The 18,108-nt window shown below is 44.0% G+C and overlaps 1 protein-coding gene across 2 annotated transcripts in view; it reads right to left on the bottom strand.

The window, feature by feature from the left end:
* LOC102381092 (matrix metalloproteinase-24) overlaps nt 1-18,108 on the bottom strand; it is a 253,273-nt gene that overhangs the window by 121,529 nt on the left and 113,636 nt on the right. For both annotated transcript variants that reach the window (XR_003096342.1, XM_025216074.1), the window contains one exon: nt 8,164-8,468. Coding sequence is in view for 1 of the 2 variants with exons in the window: in XM_025216074.1 (XP_025071859.1) it covers nt 8,164-8,468 (305 nt within the window). In the remaining variant the exon portion in view is untranslated. The remainder of the gene's footprint in view (nt 1-8,163; nt 8,469-18,108) is intronic.

The raw sequence follows: 18,108 nt of genomic DNA, 5'->3' as shown, positions 1-18,108 counted from the left end.
TAAAAAGATGCTTTCCCCAGATTTTAACTTTTGGTATTAAACCTTATAAATAGGGTACACCAGAACATGTGCTGGAGGTTTAACGTTAGATCTTAAGTGTATGGTATTAAAAAGTTGGTGTTTATCCCACAGACTTTTGATAGATTTTATTCAGACCACTAAAACAAAACCAATGAAAATGAGAGATGCAAAATTAGTAGAAGCTGCTCTCTGAGTCAAAGACTGTGCCTACTTCACCATACATCTCTGACGCTACTTAGAGCCTCTGGGAACTAATGTAGTGTAAATACTGGACAAATTCTATTACTATTTTATCACTATCTGGGCCCATCTACACATGCAATTAGTGAGAGTGAATATACTCTGGCTCAATTTGAGCTAGAGTAAACTAATCCCGACGTCACTGTCTACATGTGTGCTTAAGCACAGTAATTTATTGACCTGTGGGATACCATTTGTATCGAATTGGACTATTCAGCAGTGCAGTAAATTAGTCTACTGCACCCTAATTACTGTGTATGTGTAGATGATGATGCTGTACTGTGCATTAAATTGGCCAAATCAACAATGAAGTACACAGATAGCCATGCCCTCTGTGATGTAATATGGCATTAATATCTATTAACTTCATGTTTCAGTTTGTATCTCAAAATGCAAAAATGTGCTTGTGGAAGAGGATCAGACAGCCTCAACGCACTTTACATTAGGGAAGAGGTATCTATCTAGTTAATGATTACAAACTAATGTGACCAAATGGCTTTAGCTACCCCAGAAATGGAGTAGTCAGTAGGAGGCATCCTCCTACATAAGGTCTGATGGATACTCTCCTGGATCAGGGTAAAGCAAGGTATTACCTATCACTATAAGAAATACCAGAGCTGCAATGCAAGCGAAGTGGTATACCCTGAATCAAAGGGTTAAAAAGTCTGATATTAGTAAGGCCTTCCTTAAAGCCTACTGGCCACATCTAAATGAGACACTGGCTGTGCAGTTGTTACTGCATAGTCATTTCCTACTTGCATAATCAAGTACTAAATGACTGAGCAGTTACCAGTGTTACTGCTCACATGGCTTCTAGGTGATGCTGACTACACAGTAGCTCATTACTACTGCATAGTAGCTTGTTACTACTGCACAACAGTGTCATGTCACAGTTCATGCCCCACAATGCTACTGCACAGTACCAATAAGCTACTGTGCAGTAGTAACGAGCTACTGCACAGAAAGTATCTCGTGTAGATGCGGCCACTGAGAAAAAAAAAGGCAACTGGTATTAAGACCAGTTGCTAAGTGGCACAACCAACCATATACAGGACACATCTACATGAGACATTTACTACACAGCTGATTAATTAACTGCACAGTAAATGTCTCGGCATCTACATGTACACCCCTATTAGGGTACACAAAACTAATAAATTCCGCAGCAGGATAGCACTTGTAAATACAAGTACTACCCTGCTCCAGAGCCTTTTTTTGTGCACACCAGTGTACATGTAGATGTTGACCTGGCTGGGCACAGGGTACATTAGTGCAGCATTTGCTGGCAGGCAGCCCTTGCGCTGAAGCACTCTCATGCCCCAGCCAGCCACTCTGCAGCATTTAGGGGCCTGGCTGGAGCAGCCCAGGCTGGCAGGGACCCAGGGGTCAGCCTGCCAGCCCAGGGCTGCACTGATCAGGTTCTCTGTGCTGCAGAGGGGCTGGCTAAAGCACAAGGGTGTTTCAGTGCAGGGCTAGCTACAGTCAGAGCAGCCATGGGCTGGCAGGCTGACCTCCAGATCCCCTGTCAGCCCAAGCTGCTCAGACCAGGCTCCACATGCTGCACACAAATAAACTCAGGAGCAATAAGCTCCAGAGTTTATTCATGTGCATTAATCACACATGTAGACACGCCCACACACAACCATTCAATACATAAACAGCTTAAAAGAAGGAACTTTTGGAAGGAGAAAGGCACTGACCATTGCAAAATTCATACCGTATTCTAACTGCATTTTCCATAACTCTAAGCAGATATTACTGTGATGTTTATCCTAATTGATAGGAAGTATTAAGAGTAAAGAATGTATCAAATATATGTATGCTAAAATTTTGTAGGGGAAAATTACTCAACACTACCATTGATATAATAAGACACTCAATATTAAAACTAATATTAGTTAAGACTAATATGATTAAACCAATATATTTTGGTTTGAGTCCAGTGCAAGCTCTTCAGGATTTTTTAACAAAACAAAAGAAAAACAACAGAAGATGAAAAAAACTACAGTTAATAGAAATAGATGTTTAAACAAAATCAAATGGATTTTAACTGAAATCAGATTATTTTCTTTTCTTAAATTATAATAAGCTTTTCTTAAAAAAAAACCTATTTAAAAATGAAATCTGAATTTAATCCAAAACATGGCCTAAACTTATGATAATATTTTAAAACAGAGGTTTTCAGCATTTTTTCATTGGCAGACCCCTAAAAATTTTCAAATGGAGGTGCAGATCCCTTTGAAATGTAAGTATGTGTATTCACATGCTTTCGATAGATCATAGTCATCTCTTGCAGACCCCTTGGGCATAGCCTGTGGATCGCTAGGGGTCTGCAGACCACAGGTTGAAAACCACTGTATTAAAGCATTTCAAGAAAACACAAATATGGTGATTCTGTAAACTTCTTTCAAAAACTCAGAAGTTATAACCTGTGTTCTTTTGTATAAAAAGATTTTAACTTTTGGTATTAAACGTTATAAATAGGGAATAATAGATCATGTACTGGAGGTTTAAGTCTTGATGCTGTGGAGGACCAGTGTTGTTGGCTTAAAGAGACTGACAGAGCTATCACAGGTATTGCCACTCAGCTTCTGACTCCAACAAAGACCATCATAATCTCATCAGGCTTATTCATAGAGCTCATCTGACCACTTTCATACACATATTTTAGTTGCTTGACATAAAGCATGAAATAAAGTATGAATTATCTAGTAAATGAGGAATATATTGTTCACCATTTTCTAACATGCTACAAATGAAAACTAATTAAGTATCTGGAAATATTAGGTTATACAATTGCTTTAAAAGAGTGTACCCCTGCCAAGTAGCAAAAATATGCACCAACCTAGTATAAAGATTTGATTTGCTAGTAAATGTTTTAACTTTTTAATGGTTAGACCAGTCAGTCTCAATCAGTGCGCCACAGTACCCTTGAGATCTTTTCTAGGGTGCTGCAGGGTGCCACATGATGTTACTACTGTTAGGTTTGCAAACATGAGACATGATATAAACCCAGAGATTTCAGAGAGGCATTCATAGTGTTAAAAACATTTTGACCTGTTGTGGTTTTTCTGAGTTTTTTGCAACAGAAGAATTGCTGGGTTAAATCAACGAATCACCTTCTTTTAGACAGTAACTGAAGTGCAACTGGAAAAGTTTATTAAAATGGAATACTAAGATGAAGCCTTTATGTCAGAGGGAAAAAAGTAAGCAACAGTAGCACCTATTATGTCCATAGTTATGGGTTCAGAACCTATGACAGCATATCAATGCGGATTTTATTTTTGAGAGAGAGACTTTTTTAACAGTCATGCATACTTTAATATAATGATCAGAAATTAGTTTAGGCAACCTTTAAAGGTAGTGATTATACTATCTAGAAATTACACAAAAGGGAAAGTTCAGTTTACATTAGTGTGCCTACACATCAGATTTCTAGCCGAAACCTGGACTTTTTGGTACAGTGCTACACCTCAGGAATAATCAAAAACACATGCATACAAAAAAATGAGTGAAACCTCACTGGATGGCAGCACTATGGAGAAGGATCTAGAAGTCTTAGTGGATCACAGACCTGTATGAGTCTTCAGTATGACATAGCTACACAAAAGATGAATGTAGTTCTGGGCTCCATCATCTAGGTTCATTAGTTGCAAGACACAGGAGATGATAATGCTTTTTTACTCAGCATTGATTATACCTTGTCTAAAGTACTGTGTGCAGTTGTGGGCTCCACATTTTTTAAAGGATATGGAGGAAATAGAGTCCAGAGGTGGGCAATAAAAATGATAAAAGGCTTGGAAGTCAAGCAATATGAGGAAAGGTTGAAGGAAATAGGCAGGTTCAGCTTAAGGAAAAGGCAGTTAAGAGGGGGCATGATAGCAGTCTTCAAATATCTAAAAGGCCTCCATAAAGAAGTGTGACAACGCTTTTTCTCTTTTGCTGCAGAGAGCCGGACACAGAATAACGGCCTGAAGTTGTAGCAAAGTAGGTTTAGACTGGATATCAGGAGAAACTTCTTCATTGTTTGAACAGTGAGGCAGTGGAACAGGTTGCCTATGAAAGCTGTGTAATCTCCATCACTGGAAGGTATTCAAGAAGAGATTAGACAAGAATTGGTCAGGGATTATCTAGGACACTAATTCTCAACTGGGGTGCCAGAGCTTTCCAAACTTTTCATGTTGATGACACACTTTTTAGACATGCATCATTTCGCGACACAGTAATTCAGTTCTGGGGGAGGGGCCAAGGGAAGCAGACGCGAGTAAGGGAGCTCCGCGGTGCCCTTCCGCAAAATTTTCTGCATTTCGCGCGACACACCTACACACTGCCGCCGACACACTAATGTGTCGCGGCACACAGTTTGGAAAGCTTTGCTCTAGATTCTAAGATTCCATTACTTACCCCTGCACTGTGAACATGCAGCCAGCTTTGCTTGTTCTTCTTCGGCCCATTGATTTTTCTCTTTTGTCTGTCCATGGAGCAGGTGGGTCTAGCTTCAAAAAGACTACTGAGGAGGACCTTGGATAATGTCTAACTGCATGGCAATTAGAGCACCATGCTTGGAAAATCTGAAATATAGCTATGCATCCTCTCTGGGTGAGGGGAGCTGAGAATGCAGGTGTTATGCTTCCAGACTAATGGCTGCTATACATGTGCAGGGATGCTGCTCTGATGCACTATAATTACAGCACACTGGAGCAGACTCGATTAATCAAGTCTTCTCGAACACGATAATTACCACGCTCCAGAAGACTTGAGCGTCATGTGTATCAGCATCCCTGTGCTGAAAAATGGCAGCGGGGTGCTTTAAACTAAAGCTCATTTGACGATTGAAGGGCGCTAATACACGTGACACTCCGGGTGCTTCCACAGTATCATAGTAGCTAGGGTCAGGAGGGACCTGATCAGATCATCTAGCCTGACTCCCTGCCACAGGCAGGAATGAATGCTGGGTTCACAAGACCATCTAACCTCTAACCTCTTTAATTAGCATGGCTCTTGGAGCTGCGGTTATTAAAGCTCCCCCTCCCCCACCCCCCACTGGAGCACACCTATAAACACCCTAAGCCTAACCATCCAGCTACTGGGGCTACAACATATGAGAGCCCTTCTCTTCTGTCCTTTAACTTTTGCTAGTCATGGATTTCTGGCCAGCTACCTTTTTTTTTACTTACACTCATATGTCCAGAATGGACGTGTCCATATAATCAGTGAACAGTCAGTGTACAATCTACAACATATGCTCAATCTATGTGTGTATGGTTATGTGTCCACAGTGCAGAGGTAACAGAATCACAACCTGTGCATAAGTGCCAAAAAAAAAAATTATGAGGCTCAAAAAGTGTCATTTAGGCACACAAAGAGAAAAAGAAGTCTACCCAAAATATTTAGCTATCCTAATTTGTCAGGACAGCTAATTAATCAAAATAAACCATGGCTTGTATTCTATGAGGTCAAAGTCTATGAAAATGAATAGTGTACATCATATAAAATGCCTACTGTACAATTCTGCTGTGGAAATGTAATAGAGATTTGTTCACATAAGTCTTCCAGTCTTCTTATGGAATGTTATCTATGCATAAACAGCTATTTACATGAGTATAGTGCTTACATCACTCATGAAAAGCCCTCAATAATTTTACTAGCTGTGCAAAACCTGCATACTTCTGTCAACTTCTGGGATCTGTTGAGGATAATGTAGTAAAACAAAACAAAAAGCCAGGCAACTAAAAATCAATCAGTTAAAAGCAAAGGGCCAGATTCTATCTGGTTCCTTACATATCTACATTGCAACAAGGAGCATTATGTTCCTTGTTCTAGAAGGGGTTGCTTATGTGCCTAGGATTTCTATATAGTCCCTGCAGAGACACTTGGTTTGGAGAACAGGAAAGCCTCCAAATTATGGATCAGAAAAAGCCCAGAGGAACCTATAGGATCCTTTTAAACCCAGGAGCACACACCTATTCATACTGTCCATTAGGCATCTTCAGTCACTTGAAATTTGCACCACCTTACTCTCCTGAAGACAGCTACCCAACAGCTTCTGAAGAAGAGCCCAACTGTTACAGGAATTAAACATATTTGCCTTACACATGGCAAGGTTCTAGGCCTCTCCCTAATGAGATTTAAATCCAAATCTCCCACTTCTTTGAGAGTGCCTTAACAGCCAAGCTATAAAATAGATATGGTGAAGGTACTTTCTTTCTCTCCTGTTCAAGATGGGCCTGGACTAAATGACCTCTAGAGGTTCTTTCCAGCCCTATTCCTCCATGATTCTGGTCTCACAAAGAAAACAAGCAAGTGAGAGTTTGACTTTGTAGCCTAAGGGTTAAAGCACTCCTCCAAGAGAGGACAGTCCTGGGTCCTGGTCTCTACCAGCAAACAATTACTGTTTTAACCAATGTAAAATGCGTAAACAGTACTTGGAGTAAAGAACAGGAAGGTACTTTATGTCTATTCCAAGCTTCTAAAATTACATAATGGCTACAGCTATCTTAATATTTTTATTTTTTTTATATAGAAAAGCACCAAACAGAGTAGAAATTTTGTTGCTGATCTCTTGCTGGTGTTTTTTTTTAATTATTATTCTGGTAAGATTTTATTTCAGCCCAAAACTAAACACACCTCTGCCACCAGGATAGAGAACAAACTGATTAGAAATAATACACACTTCAGGAAACAAATCTAGTAACAGAGGCCTTACATTTATGACAATACCTACAATGAAAGGAAGAACTTTCAATCATACGAGAAAAAAGACTGTGCAAAGGAAAAACTTATCTAAACTCTGCTGACAGCGCTTCCAGCAAAATACACCAAAGATGGAAGGGAGTTCACAGCTAGTGAGAATACCAGCTGAGTGACCTAGTGAAGGTGATGCAGACCACCCTGTAAAGAAATTTGATTCTGAGAGGACGCAACATTTTAACTCAGGCACTTAGACACCATGGTGATTCCAGATTCCAGACAGAACAACCGACTCCTATTATCAAACAAACTACAAGGTGCCAATAACATTTACAAAATAACTGCAAATTATTTACAATTTTTTACTTTATCTCAACATAGATTTTTTTTCTAATAATTATTTTGAATACATGCTGTTTTTCATGCATATCGTTCTGCAAATGGAATGAAATATCTCATTCAACACTCAATTAAAAAAAAAATCTATGATTCAAACTTGAAAAAGGCGCAAGTTCTTGCTGAAGGAAAAAAATCAGAAAATAGAAAAGGAACTGTTTGGGTACATCAGAATTAAGATAAGGCCCATAAGTACACACAAGTTGTTCACTATTTCAGTTTTACCATTCAGAAGCCAATTTTCCTAATTCCCAACAAGTTTCCTTAAACAAATGAACAAGCTCTCACTTCTGGTCTGAGACTTAGCAGGATAGATTTCAGGCCAAACTGAGATTTAGGGAGCTGAAAGTAGATCAATAAAAATTAAAAATCTGTTATTGAAAACCATCTGCTTTCTTAACTCTGAGCTCGCTACTGAACAACATCTTTGTTGTCCTTGCTGAGCACACTGAGAAGTTCAGCGTGCTTAGGGATCTGCATGAAAATTTTGCTTTTGTTCTTTCAGCACTCAGACCATCGTCCTCCCTGTTAGGAAAAAAATGTTCTCTAAAGAAAGAATGGCCACAATCTTCAAAGCTAAGCAGGCACACATTCTGGCTCACTCTTGAATACATTCAGATGTGCATTTAGGTACGGGGTATTAACCTGCAAATGCAAGATGTGCACATTTAAGGTGGAGTGCATGTTTTTATAGTTTGGAGCCAATGTGTGGGAGTAATGGGCTCCACTAACCTGCCATTTCCCAAGTCAAAAACCTATGTATTAAATCTACATTCAGTTTATTCTGGTTTTAAAAACTGTGACCTGTAATCTTACCATCATGATTAGAATTTCCCAGAGTCCATGGCTCATCTGAATCGAAGTGAGTATCTCCTCCTATTCCTGGTCCAGGAAAGTAAGCATGAGCTAGGAATCCACCTTCTCCATCAAATGGAGAACTGTCTCCATGGAAACCAGAAGCAAAAAATATCATAATATCTGCCTCCTTCCTGTCATTTTTAATTTCATGATAAGGAACCTCTTCAAAGGTAAGTGGCGTCACTCTCTGCCAAACATCAAATGCCTGGCGAATGGCTCTCCTTGTATCAATCTCTCCAACCTTGGGGGTGTAGTTGTGCACACTGTGTGAATGAGAAAAGAAGGACTGATTAAAGGCATAGCTCTCATGCAAGGCTATTACAACAGTTAGCAATTCTTATACTTTACCCAAACCAAACAGAGTTTCCGTTTTTGCAGGCACATTTATATATACATTTATATATGTATCTGCAATTTAAGTCAAATAGAAGACTATGGCTGAAATCCTAAGCCCACCAAAGTCAAGAGCAATCCTTTAATGACTTAAGTGGACTTCGCATTGGTCTTAAAAGCTCCCCAAATTAAGGATTTAAATATCTAGGTAACTTAATTAGAAAGGATGAATTATTGCAGTATTTTTTCCCTGCAGTTACTATGAAAAAATTAAATCTGCTGACTCTGTCAATTAGAGCTAAGTATGGCAGTGAGCTTATGATATGGAAGTTGAAACTGAGAGACACCCAAATTCTTCTTACAGACAGGGCACAAAAGATCTATTAGATGGGACCTACTTTCAACTTCCAGTGAAAGAGGCTGGATTCAAACTGTTAAAAAATAAGTAAAACGCCCTATAGCACAACAGTATTAAAGGCCACATTCACTTACACACCTAATAGGTGTGTAAGTGAATGCAGACTTTAATGCTGTCATCTATTAGGTGTGTAAGTGGATTGGATTGCCTATGTATGATTCTATTCCACCCTGCTTGAATCCCTGAAAATCAGTTAATGCAAAGGGTGGTTAGGTCCTCTTTTCATTGCTTTTTTGTAACAATCTAAAGGGTAAGATGGCAGAATGTTAAAAAAAGTACAGGCACTCCCTGCTTAACGCTGTTCTTCTTAGCAAGGGCGACTGGTGAGTCCCGAGTCGGGTGGGGCCAGTCCGTGGCTGGGGGGGGGGGAGGTCCCCCATGGCCAATCATTCTCCCGCCTGCCCCCCCGCCTGTCGCCTAAGTGGGGAACGCTGACTGTCAGGGGTTGCACCAGCACTCTCAGGGTGTGCATGTGCACCCCATGAGTCGCCACTGCCTCTTAGCACTATTTCGCTATAATGCTCATTTTATATTGATACCCAATTCCACTTAGCACTCAGTGAGTTTCATTATAATGCTCACGTCATCATACGGTGCCATCTTGGTTTGTCAAAAACTTTTGGTTGCATTTAACACTATTCTGCTTAATGCTCATTTTTTTGGGAACCAATTAAGAGTGCTAAGAGGGCGTTGCCTATACATACTTTAATGGATTTTTAGGACTTGAACAAGGTTGGAACAGAATTGCACTTGGGTGCCCAAGTCCACTTATGCACCTAATAGGTGGAATAGACTTTGGTCTTTCTTCACTGCCCCATGGGGGACACCAGAAAGGTCTGAATCAAAGACTGTCAAATCCAAAGGACAGACCTCTTGTACTTGACCTATAGGACTAACTTGCAGAAGAAACATGTGAACCAGTCTCTAGAATTAGGCATATCATATGCTTTTCCAACACGTAACAATTCTTGATGAGGCAATGCCAGAATGTAGTCACCAAGATCTCTGAATTCTATTCCTGACTGTGGGCAAAGAACGTAGTGTAATGGGTAGAGTAATGGATCCAGACAATACAGCCAAGCACTTGCATAAGCACACTCATTCTGTAAGGCAGTAGGACAACATGGACAAGGTTTTTGCAGGGACTTGGGTTCTGATTCTAACTCTGTCTGAAGTGATTGTGTCCAAAAAGAATGATGGATCAGCAAAAAAAAGGCTATGTGTCACAGCCTAAGAAGTCAGAGGAGAAACTGGGCACATTTACATGTACATTAATGCACTTTTATTAATGTGCATTAAATTTAGTACCTCTAATATAAGGTACTAAATAAATGTGCATTAAGCTGCCCTAATGCTCAGTACTGAAAGTGCACATTTCTTAAGTGACAATTAATGTGCAGTAGCCTGTTTTACCATGCATTAGCATACTTGCATAGGTTTTTTTGGGTGATGCTTTAGTGAGCAGTAAAATGGGCTAGTGCTCACTAAAGTGCACGTATAGACATGCCCATTGAGAACTGCCAAAAATCAAGTAAAGTTACACTTTGCCAAGGATACCAAATAGAAAAACTGAAAAGTTCCATGGTCATGTTTTTGAACAAGGAAAGAAGCAAGGCCACTATATGCTGAAGACTGAAAATTAAGGCAAAGACAATGAAAACAGGGTTATGGAGACAACAGTCTCCACAACCAAAGTAGAAGCAAACTCAAGATGCCAGTTACTATTCCATCTATTAGGTACTTAAGTGGCCTTAGATGCCAAAGTGTGATCCTCCAGCTTAAGTCCCTGAAAAAAGCAATAACTGGCCTACTTTTGTAAGATGCCATCATATTAGCTTTAGGACAAAGTCACAAAAAGCAGGAAGCAGAAGGCCAATTCATCCTCGTATTGCATCAGATATTTTTCAGGGACTTAAGCAGAGTGGAACAGGATCATACACAAGCACCTAATAGGTGGAATAGAGTCTGGCCAAAAGGTGCAATGTGCTAAAGTCAGCAGGTTCAAATTATCTCCACCTCAACTGTGAGAGAATGAACACATTAAATTCAACATCCAGTAGCAAATAAATCTATAAAGTTGGAGTTGTATCATATAACTGGAGAATAGCAAATATAGTGCTTATATTTAAGAAGGGGAAAAAAGTAATCCAAACAACTATAGGCCTGTTAGATTGACCTCAATAATATGTAATGCTTTCAAACAGATACTGAAGGAAAGAATAGTTAAAGTAAATGACAAATGTGATAAAATGCAACAGGATTTACCAGAGCTTGACTGAGCAACATTAGTATCTTTCTTTGATAAGACTCCCAATTTTCTAAATAAAGAAAATGTAGTAGTTCTCATCTATCTGGACTTTAATAAAACCTTAGATATAGTGCCACATAGGAACTTATTAGTTAAGTTGGAGAAATTGGTGGTTAATAGAAAATTATAAGGTGGCTAAAGAGAAGAGGGTAGGTAAGGTAAATATCAGATTGGAGGGAGATTCCTAATGGAATCTCCACACCTGAGGACAGCAGGGCAATCCAGGTTGACCTCAACAGGCTCAATAAATGGGCAGATGAGAACCTGATGGCATTTAACATTGAAAAATGCAAGGTTCTCCACCTTGGGAGGAAAAATCTGCAGCATCCTTATAGGCTCGGCAGTGCTACACTGGCTAGCACTTTGGACGAAAGGGACTTGGGGGGTATGATTGACCACAAGATGAACATGAGCCTTCAATGTGATGCTGCAGCTAGTAAATCAAGCAAAATGCTGGCTTTCCATAGATGCTTCTCAAGCAAATCTCAGGATGTCATTCTCCCATTGTACTCGGCCTTGGTGAGGCTGCAGCTGGAGTACTATGTCCAGTTTTGGGCTCCACAATTCAAAAAGGACATGGAGAAGCTTGAGAGAGTCCAAATGAGAGCCACGTGCATAATCAGAGGTCAGGAAAACAGATCTTACAATGACAGGCTGAGAGCTATGGGATTCTTCAGCCTGGAGAAGTGCAAGCTCAGGGGTGATCTGATGGCCATGTATAAGTTTATCATGGGCGCTCATCAGGATCTGAGGGAACGTCTGTTCACCAGAGTGCCCCAAGGGATGACAAGAAGGAATGGTCACAAACTCCTCCGTGACTGTTTCAGGCTGGACATAAGGAAGAACTTCTTTACTGTCCGAGCCCCCAAGGTTTGGAATAGACTACGGCCAAAGGTGGTTCAAGCACCTACTTTGAATGCCTTCAAGAGACAGTTGGAACTTGCTGGGATCCTATGACCCCTGCTGACTTCCTGCCCTTTGGGCAGGGGACTGGACTTGATGATCTCCCAAGGTCCCTTCCAGCCCTAATGTCTATGAAATCTATGAAATTCCTCATGAATCAGTATTGGGAACAAACTCATTAGCATGTTCATCAATGACTTGGCACACAAAGCAGAAATAGGCTCGTAACATAAGGTTAGGAGGCATTATTAATAGAATGATCAGGATATCATAGAGACAGAACTGGATGACTTTAAAGCTTGGAGTAATAAAATGGCATGAAATTCAATAGTACAAAATGTGAAGTCATGCATCAGAAGACTAATTAAGACAATCATCATAGTAAGAATAGTTTTTCAATATGTGTGGGTTTCTTATGGTGCAAATGTGCCTCAAGCATTCAAATTTGGAGATTTTATTTAGACAAGTGGTACTTGTACAGTACAAATGCACACTGTCTCCTCTTGTGTTCCATGCCAGACATAAAGTGCTTTCAGCACCTCAATTTCTTCACAACAGCAGAGACATAAGGGAGACCCCTCCCACACGTGCATGGCAGGAAGCATGATTGTGGGATCACGCATTAGATCTAATTGCACAATATTGCTGATGTAGGGGGAACTCAATCCTGGACTCCCCCTGCATCAGCAAGAAGAAGGCTGCCACAGCTGGAAGTCCCTTTTGCTGAGGGGGTTCCCAGCTGCAGGAAAAACGCACAACCTGGACAGTGTCCCATACCTGACTTGGCTTTCCATCCCAGCTGTGCCGCATGAGGAGTGCAGCCAGGGCCAGAAGCCCCATCAGGTATGGGATTCCCAGTCCCAGCTGTGTGTGTGGGCCAAGGGGCTTGATGCACCCTCAAGCTTTGGGATTTGCAGCAGCTGTGATCCTCTGGGCTGGGGAGGGGATGGTGGTTCATGCACTCCTAAGCCCTGGGGATCATGGCAACTTCAATTCCCAGGGTTTGGGGATTTCAGGCTGGGTATAGTGCACCCCTGCAGCCACAGGTGGCGGAAGGTGGGGTGGGTTAACAGGGCTCAGCCCCTGCAAACACAGGGCAGCAGGTATGGCTGCAGGGCAGCCCAGTTGCAGGCTGTTGCAGTGGGGGAGGGGCACACACACTCAGATACCCCGCATAGCCAGGATCACAGCCAGTCCAGCAGGCAGGTAAGTTTCTGTTTTCTTTATGACTGCCTGGGCTTGTGGAGGGGGCGGGGGGCGCGATTGGGACCTCCACAGTGCAGGAAGGAGGGAGTTACGGGCAGCAGTGAATCATTCACCCCTACCCCACTCCCTGCTGCAATGTGGGGATTGTCCTATGACCTGGCCTGGCTGGGACCCCATTCATAGTAAATGGGGCCCCAGCCAGGCTGTGTCGTGGGACATTCAGAGTCCAGCAGCTCCTCTAGAGGAGTAGCACCCGGGAGCCAAGGAGGGGGCACATGGCCCCCTGATCTTTGCATGGGGCAAGGGTGGGCTTCAGCTGCAAGCTGGGCTCTGCCTCCTCCATGCCTCTGCGCCTCGCTGCCACCTTTGAAAGTGGCGTGGTGCAGCACCATATGCCTCGCTGCCCAGCGGTGGGATGCACATGGCATTGCGCCGCTTTCAAAGGTGGCAGTCAGGCGCAGCGGCAGTCAGGTGCAGAGGCAGGGAGCAGGCAGAGCCCAGCTTGCAGCTGCAGCCCACCCTTTCCCATTGCAAAGATCAGGGGCCTATATATCCCCTTCTTGGCTCCCCAGCACCATGCCTCTTCCCAGGGACAACTTGGAGCAGGGTGGGGTGGACGTGACAGTCCTGGAGGCTTTGTCCCCTCCGGCCCAATAGTGCAGCTGAGGCTGGCCCCGCTCCATGCCCTGGCTCTGGGCCCAGCCTGGGCGGTGCAGGGCTAAGGCTGGTGCAAGGAGGCAAGCGGTGCTGGTGCAGGGCTGCGGGGGACAGGGGGTAGATTTGCAGAGGCTGCTGGTGAGTGGGGGAAGGGGTGCCCGCATGGGCGCAGTGGACCCTGGCCCCAATCATGGTCCCAGGCCTGGCTCTGCTGTGTTACCTCCCGACCCCTGCCTGGTCCCAGCCCCAATCCCTCCCCCCCATGGTTCTTTCCCCTTGTGCCAGCCGCCTGTGGAGGGTTTGGGTTTGAGAGTATGGTTGGGGGTAGAAAGGTAAGAAAGGTTTATTGACTTAACAAAAACACAACTACACATAGTAACAAGTCAAACAATGACAGACAAGAACAATTTGCGTCTGCAACTTATCAGCAGTCCCCTCTGATGCCTGATATACAAGAAGTTTCTCTTTACACAAAGTTCATCGAAGTCAGGTGTCTCTGATCAGCGCTGTCTGAGAGGTACTGGGAAAGACCCTGCTATTCAGTCTTTGGGCTCCTCAAGATCCACAGGCCCACTGATCCAGGTTAACAGCTAACTAATCCTTGTCACAGAGCTGCATCTTCCTTCTGAATGATTTCTGGATGTTTTAGGCCATTTATAGCTTCTGAACGGTACTGATAACTTACTGATAACTCAGGTTCTTTTTACTTCAACAGTCCTTAAACTGACTAATAGCAGTACAAGCCTTGCATTCCTTTTGATAAGGTTAATTTTAATTATGCCACAGGGTCTTACTACTTCAAGGCTTTGCTAAATGTACTATGCCTTACTTTATACAAGGCCGTACTACATCTTAAACTTTAATTAGGCTCTTAGCAACAACACATAGCTTAATATCTAAACAAATACAGAAAAAACACTTGGTCTAATCTTCATAGAGCCTTCAGCTAGCACCTTTATCACACAGACATAATTTTCAGCTGTCACACTCCACTCCTTGCTTGCTGAAGCACTATGATAGTTACAGTTGAGATGCTAAAACCATATGCACTACATCGGGGAATGGGGAGGGACCTGTAAATTTAACTTGCATAGCATGAACAGATTTACAACAACAACGGTTAAAACACCATTTACCTGTTGCCACTAGGGCAATGCAGAATACTATGATGCTTAAGATGGTAAACCACATAGTTGAGGTGACACTTGGTGACACATGAATAGTGCAGATTACATCATACCATTTACATGGCTTGGGTACGGTTACAGCCAAACTGATGATTCTCCCACCCTCTCGAGCAAGGAGAGCCAACCGAGTGCCTTGCCAAGCTTTTGCCTCAAGGCTTTGCAGCTTATTTTTCACTTCTGTAACCTGGGCGGTAGTCCAAGAGGTACCTCCTCTCCAATTGAAGGGATCAGAGCAGGTGCACAAGCGCTGTGGGAGGTGTAGGGACTCTCCTCCCCCCATTGAGCAGAGCCAGACCATCAATGGGACCTTAACCATATACCTTTTAACAAGAGAACAGTAAACATAATCAGTATAAACCAGGGGGTATAGGGGACACTATAGTGCCAAGGGGGCAGGATTCAACAAAGGTTAGACACTTACAATCATTGACAAAAGACAAGTTTAACCAAAACGTAAAACACAAACAGCAGAACAAATAGTACTGGTTGGTGAAATATAAAAGGCACAAAATACAAAATGTCAAATAACATAGCACCTAGGTACCTGGAGGCGGCGAAAGAAGGATAACACAATGACCCCTTTCCACTGCAACAAAGACTTCTCCCAGTTATTTCATTCAACCCAACTGGGACTTGAACTCAGACCTCCCACATGGAAGAAAGAAATTCTACCACACCAGTGCTAGGACTATGCTAAGCGGCGAGGGGTCTTGATCTTCCCACTGCCCCGGCCTCACTTCAAGCTTCCTGGCCTCTTATTGGAGGAGCTAGAAGCAGAGCTGGGAACCTCTCAGGTCGCTGCTCAGATCCTTGCTGGAGATAGGGAGCCTTTCCTGCTGGCCATAGCCTCCCATAGGGGATCCTGGAGCCCAGCAGGGAGCCTCTCCTGCTGGCCGCACGCCGCACTGCTGAGGGCCCAAGTGCTGCCTGCAGGTCCCACTCCTTCAGGTGCTTCAGCAGCAACTGCTCCGGCCCTGCTGGCCCAGCTCTTTGAAGCTCCTTCCTTGTGGTCCCTCACTGGTCTCCCTTGAGTCAGCTGCACTGCCCCTTTTATCCCCCTCCAGGTGACCCAAGGGGCCAATCAGGGGACATGGAGGGTGAGTCTCTGAAGCCTGATTGGTGAGGAAAGGGAATCCCAAGCCCTCCAGTCATCTTTTACCCCTTCAAAACCCCTGGGCTAAGTCACTGCCAGATTGGTGAGGAAAGGGAATCCCAAGTCCTCCAATCATCTTTTGCCCTTTCAAAACCCCTGGGCTAAGTCACTGCCAGCTAGCCCGTCACATCCTCCCCTGCAGAACCCTTCCCCGTCCCCGTGAAGCACAGGCCTCAGCCTGAGGGAGTACTGGACCCAAGGGGCAGTGATGGGGACCTCCCCTGGCACCCCCGGGGCATTGTAGGTGAAGCGGTGGACTGGCTGAAGCTCCAGCTTTAGCAGTCGGGTGTGGTCTGGGGCAGGACTCCACGAGGGCCCTGGCGACTCAAGTTCCCACTCACTCGAGCAGTCTTCCCCACTGGCAGGTAAATGCATGGGGATGTTTTTTCCTTTGGTCTCACCAGGCGGGGCCCCATGAGCAGCAGTCCCCGTCTCCCCTTCCTCCTGAGGAGTGGCAGGTCCTAAGCTCAGGTTAAAGTCAGTAAGGTACCACCAGTCAGAGTCCCAGTCCTCCGGTGGAGCTGCAGGTACAACTGCCAGCTGGGTGACGTGAGGCCTCCTTCTACGGGGAGACCTAGGCCTCTCTTCTCACGGCTCTATCTCGGACGGAGGGGGCCCCACCAATTCGCCAGTAGGCAGCAGGAGGTTCCAGTGGACCACGCGACTTTGACCCAGTCCAGACTCAGGGGAGATCTTGTATACTGGGAGGTCTCCCAGTTGTCGCACCACTGTATAGGGTTCACCCCGCCACCAATCAGTAATCTTGTGTCTCCCAGTTAGCCCCAAGTTTCGCAGCAGCACCCGGTCTCCTTCTTGTAACCCTTGCTCACAAACTCGAGCATCATAAAGCCGATTATGGTATTGCTGTTTTCTTCCGGCAGTTTCAGCTGCCAGTCGGTATGCACAATGCAGACGGTCCCGAAGCCGTTGTGCATATTGACCATGAGTCAAATGTTGTTGGTAGACTTGTTCTACCCCAAAGCACAAATCTATGGGTAACCGGGGCTCCCTCCTGAACATGAGTAAATATGGACTGACCCCCGTTGTATCATTCCTAGTAGAGTTGTAGGACTGCACCAGGTATACGATATGCTGGCTCCATGTGGCCTTCTGTTCCTGCTGGAGGGTACCCAGCATGTTCAAGAGAGTGCGACTGAAGTGCTCAGGTTGGGGATCCCCTTCGGGGTGGTAGGGTGTAGTCCTTGATTTCTTTATACCAGCCACTGTCAGTACTTCACGTAACAACTGGCTCTCAAAATCTCGCCCTTGATCGGAGTGGATTCTTACGGGCAGCCCAAACATGGAGAAGTACTTTTCCCACAGCACTTTGGCAACTGTTCTTGCTGTTTGATCTAGGGAAGGCCTGGGCATATCGGGTGGTCTGTCACAACCATCACATTCCCCTTTCGGTGCCCCTCCCCTTCTATGGATAGGAAATCCATGCGAACAAGCTCCATGGGTTTTAAACTCTGGATGGTGTGTAGATAGGCAGTTCGAGCGGGCAGGGTCTTCCTCCACACACACCAATCACAGTTTGAGCATTTAGTCCTTATGTCTTCAGCATTTTCCCCGATCACCTGATGGCGGACTACAGTACTCTGGGCGGCGTGCTGAGGGAGTTCGGTGCACAGGTGGTATTCTCTTCCATCCTACCAGTGAACGGACGCGGAAGACGGCATGAGAACTGCATCCAAGAGACCAACTGGCGGCTTCGGCAGTGGTGTCTCGAGGCAGGCTT

The sequence above is a fragment of the Alligator sinensis genome, unplaced genomic scaffold, assembly GCF_000455745.1.
Source record: "Alligator sinensis unplaced genomic scaffold, ASM45574v1 scaffold398_1, whole genome shotgun sequence".
Lineage (NCBI taxonomy): Eukaryota > Metazoa > Chordata > Crocodylia > Alligatoridae > Alligator > Alligator sinensis.
This window is presented reverse-complemented; position numbering and strand designations above follow the sequence as displayed.